The sequence below is a fragment of the Epinephelus fuscoguttatus genome, linkage group LG7 (genome assembly GCF_011397635.1).
Source record: "Epinephelus fuscoguttatus linkage group LG7, E.fuscoguttatus.final_Chr_v1".
Taxonomy (NCBI): domain Eukaryota; kingdom Metazoa; phylum Chordata; class Actinopteri; order Perciformes; family Serranidae; genus Epinephelus; species Epinephelus fuscoguttatus.
In genome coordinates this window covers 30,399,780-30,415,438 of record NC_064758.1, presented here as the reverse complement: position 1 = coordinate 30,415,438, position 15,659 = coordinate 30,399,780, and the positions used below count along the sequence as shown (strand labels likewise).

The following is a 15,659-nucleotide window of genomic DNA, read 5'->3' as shown; positions in this document are numbered from 1 at the left end:
AGTATTATTGGAAACAGTTGTGAGAGAATGACTATGAAAGAGAGACCTTTGGTGCCCTTTAGCATCACTTCCTGACAGCTGGTACAAACAATGTTGGGTGAGGAGGTGTCATCCTTCATTAGTATAAACCCACCAGGTTTACGAGCACCGCGTTCCTGTGGGAGTATTATTTACTGTTATGGCCTCAGCGAGGTGAAACTGGGCTGGCTGTCAAAGCTGGCCTTTCTGCTCCCGCTGTCTGGGAGGCGGAGCTGACGTGGCCGTGATCATTCATGCAAAATGTTTTTCTAACAAACGTCCTCGAGGGTTTAGTCACAGAGACAGAGACAAAACAAGCAGGCAGCTCGGAGTGGCTGACAGGACGGCGTTCATGCTTGCGCTTCCTCAGGGAGTGCGCTCCAACACACAGCGGCTCAACACGGGCTACATGTGGGACAGGTTTCAACTCTCTAACAGTAGAAACAAGCTTCATGGACTAGCGGAGGAGCTATGGCTTCATGAGAGGACACAATGCTGACTTTTATAATGCGAACACATCCCGTGTTACAGGCGTTGCAGGTGTTGTAGATGTTTAAAATGCGTTTTGGCGTCGCGCTGACATTCATCGCCATCGTGGTGTGTGCGCGGCTGCTGGAATGCACCACAACATGTCAGGTGAGTTCAACACAGGGGAGAAATCTCTGTGAATGTTTTTAATATTTTATTAAAATTATTACATCCAAACACTGCTGCAGGAAGCATTCAGTCCAGTTTGCTTCAGTTAAAGTATTAATGCCACGCTGTAAAAGTCCTGCATTGAAGATGTTACTCAATCAGTGTTGCTCAATACAATCTGGATAATGCAATCAAGCATTTGAAGTAACAGCACTCAATGCATAAAATAAAAGCAGCAGGTCCTTATATTTGAGAAGCTGGAGCCATGAAATGTCTTTGCATGCAATCTGGTCATTTTATAACATAGTAATTGTGCATTCTATATTGTATTTTGTACCATGCAGTGTGTACATACTGCCTCTATTATATTAAGCACGTGGATTTACTGTAGTCTGCATTGCACCTTGAGTTTAATTCTTATTTATTGCGTCTACTTGTAATGTGCAGGACTACAGATGGAAGTCTGATGCAACCCTGTTTCCATTTCTTGTAAATGATAAGTGTCATTGCACAATGTAAATCAAATAAACTAAGCTAAGGCACCAACTGTCACAAGACAATAACAAGAGCTAAGGAAACAAAAACTGCCTGGATAAACTCACATTTTACAGCCTTAAAGATTAGCATACCTACTGATCATTATTCCAGTCCAGTCCTGTCTTTTTGAGTCTTGTATAGAGTCAATTTTTCCTGTTTTCTTTCTCGTTAAGCTTCTTGTAGTTTCAGTATGTGAGTCAGCTTCTCCATTTAAAAGATTTCTTCCACAGTTGTCAGCCATTGCTGCTTCGTTGGTGGTGTTTCTTCACCCAAGTTCCTCGTGATAGCTTTCTTGCTTGCTACTAGCTTTAAATTGTTCAAATATTTATCACTAACAATGACATTTTCATTAGAAAATTGACTTAGATAAAGCACCAAACAACTGCAAGCAACCTCGTATCCTAGTATGTACTCAAGCTCTTTACATGCCATTTCCCAAACTACAGTTATTCTCTGACATTTCGGACATTTTCATATGGTTTGTGTGCAAAAATCTTACTTTGGAAAGTCAGAAAAATAATTGTAGTGGAGTTAAAAGTACAATATGCATCCAGAACCCTAACTGAACTTCGTTTTTTTATTTAAAGTAATGTATGGATGTAAATGTGCAAATGCATGTGCAGTTTCGTGAATGCTTGATATCCTAAACTTATGTTGTCTTTGTCTTTTCCGTACTTTAGATGGCAAATCAAAATGGTAAGTTTTGTTATTGATCTCACCACAATGATTCTCCTAGCATCATAAGTAAGAGTCGTAAGTGTTACTGATGCTCTTCTCTTGTCTGTGCAGATTATGTTGAGGGAGACTGTCCTGTGAAACTGACCCCAGTCCTGCCCCAGGTCTCTACGATGATTTACTCTGAATGCGTCACTGTCCGTGTTTGGATGAAGGCTAAGGGTAAGGAGTCGAACCATAGCTGCAAAGTTCATTTTGTCCACATTTCATCAACTCTAACACTGTCATTGCTGCATGTCTGACAAACGTATGTCACAATGCTTTCTTTCAGATTTCTCTAAATGCCCGAAGATTGAAATCCTCTCAAAATCTAAAGATGTAATTTGGCCTACTTTGAAACAAAGGAAACGGCAAAAGGTTTGAATTTTCTCTTTGGAACTGCCCCAGACTGCATACATGCAAAATGTCATCATGAGCCTGCAGTTCATAGTCGTTAAAGAAGATTTCTCCTCCTATATTCTCTCTTTCTTAGTGTGACATTGAAAAAAAACGCAGGGTTGTCAAGTGTGACAGGGGTGTCGCAGAACCACACAGCAACACTACTTTTGCTGCGGTAAGATGAATTTTCCCTCAAACACACTGAAGATGATTTAATGAAGAGAAATCTAATGGTGTTTTTTTTTTTTTTTTAATCTCGTCAGTGGGAGCTGGTACACGATTGTATCAAGACTGAAGCAAACCACATTGTTTCTGTGTCCTACATCACTACGTCATCAAGCTGCAGCGTCAGTTACACAGTTCCAGGTATAGTGTATTTAGGATTCCTGCCATCGGACCTTGTGCTTCACCTCTTTGGTTTGTTTTTTCCTCTTTGCTACAGTTGATCTACCTTTTGCTTCCTGATTCTTTCCTCCTAATTTCCATACTTCTCAAAACATTCAGTGACCCCTCGTGCCCTGCGCATGGGAACATTGTTGCTCTGTATTTAGGGTGGAAATGTATCAGAATAACTTGGTTTTGTAGGGTTGCAGCATTAGAGTGGTTTCAGAGTATAACGTGATGTGTAAGTTGAAGGTTATCATGTTGTGTACATTTGCATATCTACGATATTTGACAAAAAAAAAGCAACTGGACATTGAATCTCTGCTTTATTTGAGGTGTTTTCTAAGGGAAGACTTTTTACACATACTTCCATTAGCAAAATGGTTTCAAGTTTCAACCATAGTAATAAAACATTTGCTCAGCCAACAATACCCCCTCTGTTTTCACTCACGTAAGGGTAAGGACCGGTGCATGAATAAGTTGTCAGCTATTAAATTAATCAGCAACTTATTTGATAATCAACCAACTGGTTTGAGTAATTTTTTTAAGAAAATGAAGTTAAAATTGTCTAATTCAAACTTCTCGAATGTGAGTATCTTGAGGTTTCTTTGAATCCCTTCGGGCTGTGAACAAAACAAGACATGTGGAAACACATTTTTCACCTTTTTCCAAACAGCTAACTGATTTATCAATAAAATAATTAAGAGATTAATTGACTGCAGCCTCCAGCGGGATTTGCACTCGTGCGGCAGACCTTACGCTGTAGCCTAAGCACGGACTCGTGCAATTTTGTGTCTGTGTCACTCTGCAGTTACACCTCCAAAACACAAGTCGGCTTCACTATCACTCTCAGCATTCACAGACAAAGCACTTGTCTTTATCTGGACACATTTTCCCCACAAATACAACATGCTGACATTATTAGCACAAGCCTATGGCATTTTACATTGCATAACTTCGCCTAGCAGCTAGCGACCTTTTCCTCTTCTCATATAAAACCAGGGACATAACAACATTTGACAAAGGTAACGGTACATAATTGTGCTCCATTACAACTCAAAAGATTCACAGACGAAACAACCGTCTTATACTAAACACGTTTTACAAACAAATACAACATGCTAACATTATTAGCGCCAGCCTATGGCATTTTACATTGTATAAATTAGCCTAGCAGCTAGTGACCTTTTCCTCTTCTCATATAAAACCAGGGACAACAGCAATATTTAACAAAGGTAACGGTTCATAATCTGGCATCATTACAGCTCACAAGATTCACCAACGAAACAACTGTCTTATACTAAACACGTTTTACAAACAAATACAACATGCTAACGATATTAGCGCCAGCCATTATAGCTACATTGTATAAATTAGCCTAGCGGTAAATTTCCTCTACCCATGTGAAGCCAGGATAAATCACACACAAGACTTAAAATGCCATTTTGTGGAGGCTTTATTGTCTTTACAATTTATTGTTTCTTATCTGTGAAATAAAAGTAAATAAAAGCTTCGTTTCCACTGAGGGAGGTCTGCATTGCTGCAACGTGTTTACATTTCTGGGGAGGTGCACGTCAGGCTATGCCGTAGCTACGACATTGAACGCTTAAGTATAAATGCCGCATTATATGGCAGATTTTTTTATCCTCATACTCCATTTAGAGCACCGAGGTTGATTAATCAGATGCTCCCAGATGTTCCTAGAACTAGACACAGAAACAGTGGTGACCGAGCCTTTGCAGTGGCTGTCCCTTAACTCTGGAACAGCTTGCCTATTCAAATAAACACTGCTCAGACTGTGGAAATTTTAAGTCGTTGCTGAAGACCAACCTCTTGAAGTTGGCATACGATTGATTTGACACCTTCATTGACTTCATCCTCTGTTGTGCTTGAAAAAACAAAAAACAGCAACCGCACACTCACAACTCTGTGCAATCATCAATGATGATTGCACAGAGTTGTGAGTGTGCGGTTGCGGTCATCAATGATGATTGCACAGAGTTGTGAGTGTGCGGTTGCTGTTTTTTGTTTTTTCAAGTGTCTTAGCTCAGCTCCAGCACCTCTAAGAAGAATCTTGCCCACGGATGAGCGGTGGCTTTTTTCATTTTTGAAATCCTCTGTTGTGCTGCAATTTGTTCTCTATTATGTTTATTTTTTCTGTTCTCATTGTAAGTTTCTCCCTCAGTGCATCACCCATCTGTATGTTTTGATCTGTGAGCGGTGATGATTATATCCTCTGTTTTTTTTTTTTTTTGTGTGTGTGACTTAGATCCTATACCAGACTTTGATCTGTCTGTGAACCACTCATCTAAATCCATCTCTGTCACTGTGGAGCCTGGAGACAAAGTCCACGCCAGATGGTGTTACCAAAGAACTGCATGGAACTGCGAAGCACCTTTCCCCCGGATTACTGTAAGTATCACAGGCACATTTATCTGCATATGTGCACTCCCATTTTTTATTTTTTAACACCTCCTTGCCAGCGATAGCCATGGGTTGTCCGCACGTCCATCCCTTTTTTATGATATGGATGCGATATCTCAAGAAAAGCTTGAGGGGATTTCCTCAAATGTAGCACAAACGCCCACTTGGACTTAAAGATAAATCAGAATTTGGTCACCAAAGGTCACCGTCACCTCACAAAAAATGCTTGGCATGCAAATATGGCAGCATTTCACACACATGTGTAACAGGATAAAATGATGATGTGATGACATTTATATATACAAACAGTCAAAGTTTAACTTCACTTTGACATCATCTCCAAAAACACTTTCCTGGCCATTATTCAACATCATATCTCAAGAACAGAAGGGGAGACGTTTGGTCGGATACTTAATTGATGACACTACTCTTGAAAGCGCTGATTATATAGATTTTCTGTGCTGTCAGCTCGAAAATGTGTGTGAAACATCCTTGTTTTATTTGAAACATTGTCTGCTGTCATGGTTACATATGAGTCTGGACAAACATGGATGTAAACTGTAACTTAAGTGTTTCACGAGTTACGCAAAACCAGGGGTTCTCAACCAGGGATCCACAGCGAACCTGGAGGAAGTTTCATGGGGTCTTCAGAAAAATCGGGAATAATCTATTCTCACTATTTAATTTACTATACAAGTGAGACCAATGTGTGTAAGAGTCAGAAGAGTGACTACTGTGATCAAAAGTTTCAGTTCCTCCACTGTTATTTTCTCAACTGTAGTATTAATCATATGTAATTTATATGAGATAAAGGTTTTGAATTAATTGATGAGTCAGGGGTGGAATAAATAGGTTGATACTTCCTCCTACTCCTTTTCAAAGAATTTGTGTTGTTTATAGGAATCTGTTCAATGAGTTTGTTCAATTTTCTCAGTAACATATTTGTATGTTCTTCTCAGATCGATCCGTCTCAGTCTCGATCAGCTGTTCTTGACATCCCTTACCTGCTGCCCTGCGTGTGTGTGCAGGTACCTACAGCTTCATATCATTTCCTTTACACAGGCAAAATGATTATTGTTTAATCGGTTTCTTTTTCATGCCTGTGCACGTCTCATCTGCATTGACAGGTATACTACACCCGCACAGATTCCTGCCGACACAAAAAGTGCCCGTTTCAGAGCCTCACAGGTGAGTGTGACGGATGATTCATGTCAGAGTCAGACTGAAAATAAAAACATTTTGTTGGGAAATTTTTGTAATTTTAACATCGGTTTATAATTGCATGATTCAGAAGTAAAGAGCAGGGGTATTCCCCCTCATCTGTTGGGTGGTGTCTCACGTTCTAAAATTAGTCTTTCGCAAGGCTAGCTTCAGATCTTGTTACAGATCACAACTCTTAATGTCATTTCTTTCTGTGTCTATTTCTAACACTTCACTAACTTAGAGGTGTTTAAAATGATATCTAATGTAGGATTCTGCAGTGTGGTAAATTAAACCATTCCTGCAGACGGGCCTGATAAAGTTACAGGCCACATCTCCTAATGTTGGAATCAAGGGCGTTCCATGTTTGAGGCGTTACAGGAAAATACTGTAAACGATCAGGGAGTGGCCTTTACTGCGGTAACCTACGCTTTAAATCAATAGCATTTTAAATGTGACACATTTAGCCGTTTTTTCTAGCTTTGAGGGGATAACAGCTGCACTGATGGTCAGAGAGGTTACTGTATGTCTTTCTGGTTGTGTACTGTGAACTAGTGCACAAACCTTAGTCTGTTTTCTTATTGCTGTCATTTTGCAAGTGTTACCAGGACGAGACCAGCAAGATGAGGTCAAATTTGAATTAATTATTGGCACAGATTCACTCGCTAGTGTTGATTTCAAGGGACAGTTCACCCCAAAAGTTGGAGCAACCACTTTTCTGACTGATAAAGATATTATTTAGCTGTATGCGGCAGCTACACACACAAGAAGCAAAGAAGCTCTTGTGGTTAAAGCTGGGTAAATAGAGACACCTTCAGTATACAATGTAATGCGACACAGCAGCCACAAATAAATACTATCATGCTTTAATTAAAAAAAGTTTGCTTTCTTTTCGCCTTCTAATTTGGTTGTTTAACTAATGAGGCTGTTGTTTGTATTCAAATCTTTAGTCAACTTCATGAGCAATTTTTTTTTATAGAGGAGTTCAAGGGACAGGGCCCTCTAGATCAGTGGTTCCCAACCTTTTTCTTGAGAAACCCATATTTTTACCATTGTAGACTTTGGTTCACACAGTGCATAGAAATAAGACAACACAACAATATCAAGGAAAAAACAAAAAAGTTACAAATCACAAAAATCAGGCATTAGATGGTAAAGCTTTCCAACAAAGATATGTTTTAAGCAATGATTTAAAAATTGGGTAATGTGCTAGCCAGCCTAGTCTCAGACAGAGAATTCCAGAGCCTCGGGGCCTCGATGACAAAAGCCCGGCCCCCTTTAGTTACCAGCCTTGATCTAGGGACGGCTAGTGAGGGTAGGCATGAGGATCTCAGGTCACGACTTGGAGCATAGGTAGTCAGAAGCTCAGCTATATGACTTGGCGCTAAACCATGTTGAGTTTTTAAAGAAATCTTCTGAAGTTAACTGGAATCCAGTGGAGGGAGGTGAGAACTGGGGCAATATGTGACCTATCGTATCAGACTTCTGTCTTAAAACAGTATTAGTGGAGCCCTGCTGCTGAGGCACTGAGAAAAACTTCAGATTGTAAGACAGGGGATGACTTAACCTGCTTCTTCAATAGCTTCTACTTTAGTGGAAAATTATGACAAAAAGTCATGTTATGAAAGTCTGTAGTAGACTGACCAAATGTAGAAAAACTGAGACATTTGCTCATCATTTTTCTTTCGTATTTGTCTGGTAAATGCATGGACGTTCTCAGAATGAAAGAAAACTTTGAAGGGGTTGATATTTACAGGTGATTATGCAGTGGTTTCAGTGGTCCGGCCCACTTGGGATCAAATTGGGCTGCATGTGGCCCCTGAACTAAAATGAGTTTGACACCACTGATCTAAATTGTTTTGGTGTGAGTTGCCAAGTGTTGGAGATATGGGCCGTAGAGGTGTCAAAGTGCCAAAAAAAAGAGAGAGAAAAAATGAATTTGTAAAACTCAACAGCAATGTCTCTTTACAGAAATTATGATCTGGTTACTGAAGATAATCCACAGACCTCGTTGTGAGCAGTTTCATGTAGGAACTATTTTCTGTCTACCAAACTACACCCGCCAACTGCATCATAGTGCAGAAGGAAGTGTGCATCTACTCAAGGAGGAGAGGCTCTTGCTCGTTAACAGCGCAAGATGTAAACATTAATCGCATCCTCCTTGGCTTAGCTGTAACGTTAGCTAACTCAGTGGTGCTAGGTGAGCTAGCAGTAGAAGTGTGCATCTACTCAAGAAGGAGAGGCTTGTGCTTGTTAACAGCGCAAGATGTAAACATTAATTGCATCCTCCTCGGCTTAGCTGTAACGTTAGGGGAACTGCCCATTGGTCCGACAGCCCATTGGTTCGACAGCCTACTGGTTCGACATCCCATTGTTCCGACCATATTAAACCCATTGTTCCGAAGTCTGTTCCGAAATCATCATGATGCCCTGTGGTTAAGGTCTGGTTAGGTTTAGGCACAAAACCACTTGGTTAGGGTTAGGAAAAGGGGTCCATGTCATTGGTTCAACAGCCCATTGGTTCGACATCCCATTAGTCCGACGGCTTGCGGCGGGCGCATGGTGCATCGCGACCGGCTTGAGGCGGAGCAGGCTCACGGTTTATGTGTTTGTCACTTTCTTTTTCATTTTAACCCACACCATGATCTTTTCCTGACCCTAACCAAGTGGTTTTTGTGCCTAAACCTAACCAGACCTTAACCACAGGGCATCATGATGATTTCGGAACGGGCTTCGGAACAATGGGTTTAATATGGTCGGAACAATGGGATGTCGAACCAGTAGGCTGTCGAGCCAATGGGCAGTTCCCAGGAGAAGATCATGGTGTGGGTTAAAATGAAAAAGAAAGTTACAAACACATAAGCTATGAGCCTGCTTCACCTTCAGCCTTTCCCAGCTGACCCAGAGCCGGTCGTGGTGCACCATCAAGGCAGAAATGCGCCCGCCGGGAGCCGTTCAGCACCGCGGACCGTCGGACTAATGGGATGTCGAACCAATGACATGGACCCAACGTTAGCTAGCTCAGTGGTGCTAGGTGTGCTAGCAGTAGGTGTAAGCTTCCTCTTACATTTCACTTTCGCTTTTAACTTTCACTTTCCCTTCAGTGGAACTACTTCCACAGAAATAATTATATTGTTTCTGAAATGACAAGTTGCTAATCAGGTATTCTGCTGCAACTTTTTACGTTTGCAGCTTAACTTGAAAAGGGCAATTCGATAATTTGGGAAACAGGCATACTTGCTTTCCCACCGAGAGTTGGAAGGTAAAGAATATCTTGTATTTGTATGGTAAATATTAGACTACAGCCAACAGTCAGTTATGTTAGCTTAGCACAGAGGACTGGGGGAAACAGCACACATGGCTCTGTCACTGTTCAGGGTCAAAAAAAGGTTATGTAGAACTGTTACACAGAGCCACGCTAAATGTTTACCCTGTTTCCAGTTGCTAAGCTAACTACCTGGCTGTAGCTTCATTTTTACTGAGCAGATACGGGAGTGGCAGTCATCCTGTTATCTAACTCTTGGCAATAAAGTGTATAGGCATTAGTAAATTATTAGTAAACTATAAAACTACTGGGATATAAAAGTGCAGTCACAGAGTTGTAACCCTCTGTGTCCACATTGTCTCAACAGATTTCAGAGATGTGTGGCCCTCCTCTGAAGTCACACTGTATGAGTCAAGTTTGAAGTGGAGCTCGGAGTGTCCTGCCAGTGACCTGAACGTCTCTGCCTCCCTCTGCTGGAGGCAAAACGAACACCTCTGCATACCTGTGCTCAACTCCACACTGCAGGACGAGGACGATGGAACAAACCTGGTACGTTTGGCAGAACTGCTGGTGGTATCGGTGATGGATTGAAATTAATCTGAAATTACTGAAATTAATACAGTGTTCTCAAATGCCCACAGATATACGACACATCTGCAGTGGACAAACACCCTCAGATGTGTGTGCAGGTGAGAATTATCCAAATGTGCTGTCCAGTTGTTTACATCTTAGCAGGAAACTGATTTATTTGTGTTCATTTTTTGCAGTTTTCTCTACCAGGCAGCCATGATATCTCATGTCCCTTCGAGCCTGGTGAGTCAAATGGTATAAAAAGAATCTTCCTATAGCTTTGAAGCGTCTCAGTGTGTCCATCTCTTGACTACCTCTCTTGTCCTTCACAGATATGTCTTCATGGGAGGTGTATATCGGACCAGGCAGGCAGAGTGTCTTTTTGTATCTCACCTCTAATGTTCCTGCAAAGTTCTCAGCTCAACTGTGCGTCCTTACTAACAGTGGATGTACACCCATGGGGCAGGTCCACTCAGTGATAATGGTGAGCATACGCACGTTTGTGAGAGAGAAAGAGGTAAAGAGAGCAAAGACATGAGTGAATATTTGACTCTTATACTTCATTTTACAGGGAGGGAATATGACTGAGCTGAGGATAAATGTGCCTCTCACAAGCTTTCTTGCCGAGAAGCCGTGTGTGCAGGTAAAGTGCATGCCCAAGAAAGACGTCTCTGGACATGCTGCGTTACCTTTCTTTCTCTCCTTACTCTTTCCTTCTTCTTCGCAGGTGTGGCAATCGGATCCTGCTCTTCGTGGTAGAAGAATTCTGTGCCCAGACTGTGAGTCTGCTCAAGATACATACACTTGCTCTCATCAGTTAACGAGTACATTAATGCACACACAACTCCTGCAAAGAAAATAAACAAACTTTTTGGTTTTCTGCAGACACGCACAATCGATGGGGGATGTATGCTGTGGCAGCTTTAGTGTTTGTGGTTATTGTTGTGTTACTGGGAATTTTCATCCACCATCTCACCAAGAATGGAGCTGCAGGTTGGTTCAGTTGCCTCTGTGTCTTTGAGTGGTTGCATGTATCCATCTCTTGATTTCAAATTGTTTAAAATCTGCTGCTATTTTGCCTCGTTTTGTGTCCTTGATTGGCAATTGTGGTGCATTTACAATCTTACTTGCCATGTGTTACACTGAATTTGTGTAGAAACTTTGTTTTTCTTGCATGCCTCCGGTGACCGAAGAATCCAAAAATAGAGAAAATTTTATATCACTGGTTCCCAACTGGTGGGTCGCAGTTCCGTTCTGAATAGACCGCAAGTGACTCAAGAATGTGTCAAGTTATCTGCTGTAGAGTGAGTGAATAATGGACAGCTACTTAAACAGCAAACTAGCTCGACGACATGGCCAAACGCAAGTATGACACTGAATATATTAAACTGTGTGGACCTCAAACTAATGACTAAGGAGAAATCTGGACCCCATGGACGGACTAGTTGGGAACCACTGTTCTAGATGAACTGAAGTTATAGGCAACTGCGTTTAATAAAAGCAAAGTTATATTTAAAAACATCTGTTCACAAACTCTCACATAGCTCATGCAGTATAATCCAAGCCTCATTTGTCCAGTGTTCAGTAATTCCCAAACAGACAGGGAACTAAACTTAAAATGAAACTTACCTATCATCATCTTATCAAAGCCAGACTCCCTTAACAAAAACAGTAGTTATATCAGTAAGTTCATCACAATTTTATCACAGTGTCACAGTAATCTAATCACAGGAGCTGCTCTTCTACCGCTGCCTACATCGGCATTTTGTTTGTGTTATTATGTAGCTTTGGTGTTTTAAAGGGTTCTTTTCTGATTTACCCAAGTCACACAGTTGCACACACTAACTGATAGATGCAGTGGTAGACCAGCAGTTGCCATGCTTAGCGAGGTAAAATCATTGTTTTTGTCAATGGAGTCTGGCTTTGAAGAGAGCATTTCCCCATCTGAAAGGTCTGTCTGTTTGGGAAGCACTGAGAATACGACTGGATAAATGAGGCATGGATTATACGGCACAAATTGTGTAAGTCTACCAAAGAAGTCAAGTAGAATGAAGTATAAGGTCAAAGAAACCCAAAATGTGATGTCCTCATATGAGGACACAGGGGATAGTGGAAGCATTCCTTTAAAGGAAGAATTGAAATTCAGCCAACAAATAATACACAATCTCTTTTTCCTCCCCTATCTTTTCCTTTATCTCCAGGTTTGCTCTGTATCCAGGAGCCAGTGTTGCTGGTGTGCTCATCGGAGCAGTCAGCCCACGTGTCTGCCGTGTGTGCATTAGCCTCGATCCTGCAGGGGGAGCTAAGTGCTGCGGTGCACATGGCTTTATGGGCTCAAACCTCACAAGCAAAGGCTGGGACTGAGACTGGGACTGGAGTGGCAGATCTGGGTCCACTCCCCTGGCTGTACGGGCAGTGGGAAGCTGTGCGTAAGGCACAAGGAAGAGTGCTGATTGTTTGGAGTCCTGATGCCAGAAAGATGTATGAGAAGTGGAGGGAGGAGAGGGCAAACATGGGTAAGACTGAGAGAAAAGAGGAGGATTACGGCAAAGCAGAGGTGAGACATGAGAACATGACAGAAGAGGATTTGAAATTAAATGGAAGAAGATTGGGAAAATGGAAAAAAGACAAAGCTGCAGGAAAAAAAGATTATAAAATATGTGATGATAAAGACTTGTACACCCAGAGGGAACCTTCCTCAGTGATAACACCAGTGTTTACAGCTGCTCTGGCCTGCCTAGAGGGGGCACTGCAGGAGGGCAAATGTCAAGGAGTGGCACTTGTTTACTTCCAGGGCCTTTGCCACAGCAGGGACATCCCAAAGGCCTTCAGAGGTGTCCCTCGGTACTGTTTACTGCATGATTTCAGGGGTTTAATACAGGAGCTTGGAGGGATGAGAAGACGGATAAAAACTGGTAAATTCCAGTGGCACTGCTGGCCCAGACTACTGTCTAAAGTAATGTCAATATGGTTGGCACGACAGCTAGCCCAGAGACTACAAACACTGCTGCCTCAGACACACAGAGAGAAAATGCAAAGGCTGCGTGTCACATCATCAGTGAAGATGATGTCAGATAAGACTCAGAGCAGGCTCAAGTTTCCACTGGCAGCCAACGTGGCAAGGCCAGGAACGGTGCAAGAGCACGAGCCGCTCCACGAGTCGCCATGGTGTGCAGAGAAACTTTAATCTCAAGTTTCACATGTCTGATGGGGACAGACTTTTGTTCTGCTGGAAACATGATACGTATGCATTAGACATGGGAGCTGGTGTTTCATTGCAAGCACCTCGGAGCCAATCGCTCTGTAAGGACAGTCCAGTATTTGACACCATCACGTGCAAAGTATCACCACTCTTTTTGCATATTAAGGATAAGTAACCCCTGTCTCCTGCATTTAGCGTCTAATAGTGGCTTTATTTGTTGCTGTCATGACTGAAGCCATAGTGGGCAGCTGTCCTATCTGCTGTATGTAAATATGATAAGCACTATGAAAATCTGTTTGCAAATTATATCTTATTTTCTGCATGTGTGCACTGAATGTTTGAAAGTCTTGTCATGGCACAGGTGAAAATTTTATGACTGCAGAATGCAGGGACTTACAGATTTGCATACTGGTTTTCATGTTAACAGGGACGTTGAACCAAAGCTGTCCCACGATTTCCAGTGTAAGAGTGCAAGAGGTGGAAAGATAAAAAGACTTGTATTGGTACTGAAGCGTGCCTGACCATTTGGCAGTTAATTCACATTGTCAGGTGATTTTACTTTTGCCTTTAGTGTTGGAGATCTGTTGTTACACATGTGCAAACATACTACCTCCTAAAAAGTATAAATCCAGTGTGTCTGTTTTTGTGTTCCCCCTCAGGCATACTGCACTGCAAACATGAGATTGCCCCTTGAGGAAATGTTTGTTCAAAACTGTTGGCATTAGAACATTTTCTGTAGAAGATGATAAAAAAGCAGATGCAAAATATGATGCTAAATAAATAATGTTTTTAATATTACATAATCTTTTTTCTGCATTCAGTGTTTCCATGTTATAACCTTCATGTGAATTTATGTCTCTGCACCACTGACAGCTCTGGCTGGAGGCATGATGTTTTCAGGTCGTCTGTCCGACAGTCCCGCTCTCGTGAATATGATATCTCAAGAATACCTTAAGGGGGTTACTTTAAATTTAGCACAAATGTCCATTTGGATGCAAAGATGAACTGACTAGATTTTGGTGGTCAAAGGTCAAGATCACTGTGACCTTGGGTCTTGTCATATCTCATGAATGCGACGTCTCAAGAAAGCCTTAAAGGAATTTCCTCAATTTTGGCACAAACATCCACTTGGACTCAACAATGAACTGATTAGATTTTGGTGATCAAAGGTCAAGGTCACAATGACCTCACTAAACACTTTTTTGCCCATATAAATTCATAGGCTAACTGTGACAAAATTTCACACAAATGTGTAGTAGAATAACATCATGAAATATTGACATTGACATTGAAATCCAAAAGGTAAACTTCACTGTGACATCATAATGTTAACATCATATCTCAGGAACAGAAGGTGAGACATTTAGTTAGATACCGAATTGCTGACACTAATCTTGGGTGCCCATGTTGAAACTGTGCAGATTGTGTAGATCTTCTGCGCTGCCGTATCGAAGATGTGTGTGAAGCATCCTTGTTTCACAGTATGTTTCTTTGCAGCAACATCCATATTTGAGGCATCGTCAGCTGTCATGGCTACATATGAGTCTGCACAGACAGGAATGTAACTGCAACGTGACTTATTCACAGAGGCAAACAACCGCAAGGCAGTAACTCCAGTTTTAAACTTGCTTAATTACGAGTTACGGCAGTTGTCAACAAGGATCCAAAAAAATGTCTGTCCGCCTGAGGCTACTAACCAACAGCCAAGATAAACACTCAGTACAGCCAAATGGAGAAACTAAAATACATCTCAAACATAAAATAGAATATATTTCTTAGGGTCTTAGATCGTTTCACTGCTCATCTATTGTACTCTGACCTCTGGTCATAATAGTGTTTTATATTATTTGTTGTCAAAAAAACTGGCTCACGCACCTTTGAGGAGTCTCCTGAACACGTGCGTAGGAAAAAACTTCAGCAGGTCAAGAAAGAAAAAAGATTCCCGCACACTGTTGCCAAACTTGCAAAATATTTAATGGGACAAGGCAGCTACGTTTCGGTCATTACAACATGAAGCATTGAGTACAAGGCAGACTTAAATGATAATCAACTTAACAGGAGTAACCAATCACAGGCCAAGTAATCAGCATCACAAGCTGTGTGTGATTGGAAACAGTCAACGATATACAACCCATCCAGATGACATGAAAACAATTATCACCATGAGCAAAAGATAATTGAAAGAAAGAAAAGATACATCAAAAATACATGTAATACTCAAAATTCATAAAGAACAAAACCAAACAGTGTATAAAACCTAACTGAGCTACAAAAGAGACCAATACAATGACAAGTATTAAAGGGAGGAAA

The 15,659-nt window shown here is 41.4% G+C and overlaps 1 protein-coding gene across 1 annotated transcript; it reads left to right on the top strand.

Moving 5' to 3' along the window:
- On the top strand, nucleotides 1-14,121 carry LOC125892090 (uncharacterized). The gene is made up of 17 exons (XM_049581820.1): nucleotides 1-654; nucleotides 1,872-1,887; nucleotides 1,981-2,088; nucleotides 2,198-2,283; nucleotides 2,399-2,479; nucleotides 2,568-2,670; nucleotides 4,958-5,100; nucleotides 6,072-6,140; nucleotides 6,240-6,300; nucleotides 9,945-10,126; nucleotides 10,219-10,266; nucleotides 10,345-10,390; nucleotides 10,480-10,631; nucleotides 10,719-10,790; nucleotides 10,875-10,926; nucleotides 11,033-11,140; nucleotides 12,349-14,121. The coding sequence occupies exons 1-17, from the start codon at nucleotides 568-570 to the stop codon at nucleotides 13,332-13,334; spliced, it is 2,400 nt and encodes a 799-aa protein (XP_049437777.1). The 5' UTR covers nucleotides 1-567; the 3' UTR covers nucleotides 13,335-14,121.
- The last annotated feature ends 1,538 nt before the right edge of the window (nucleotides 14,122-15,659 follow it).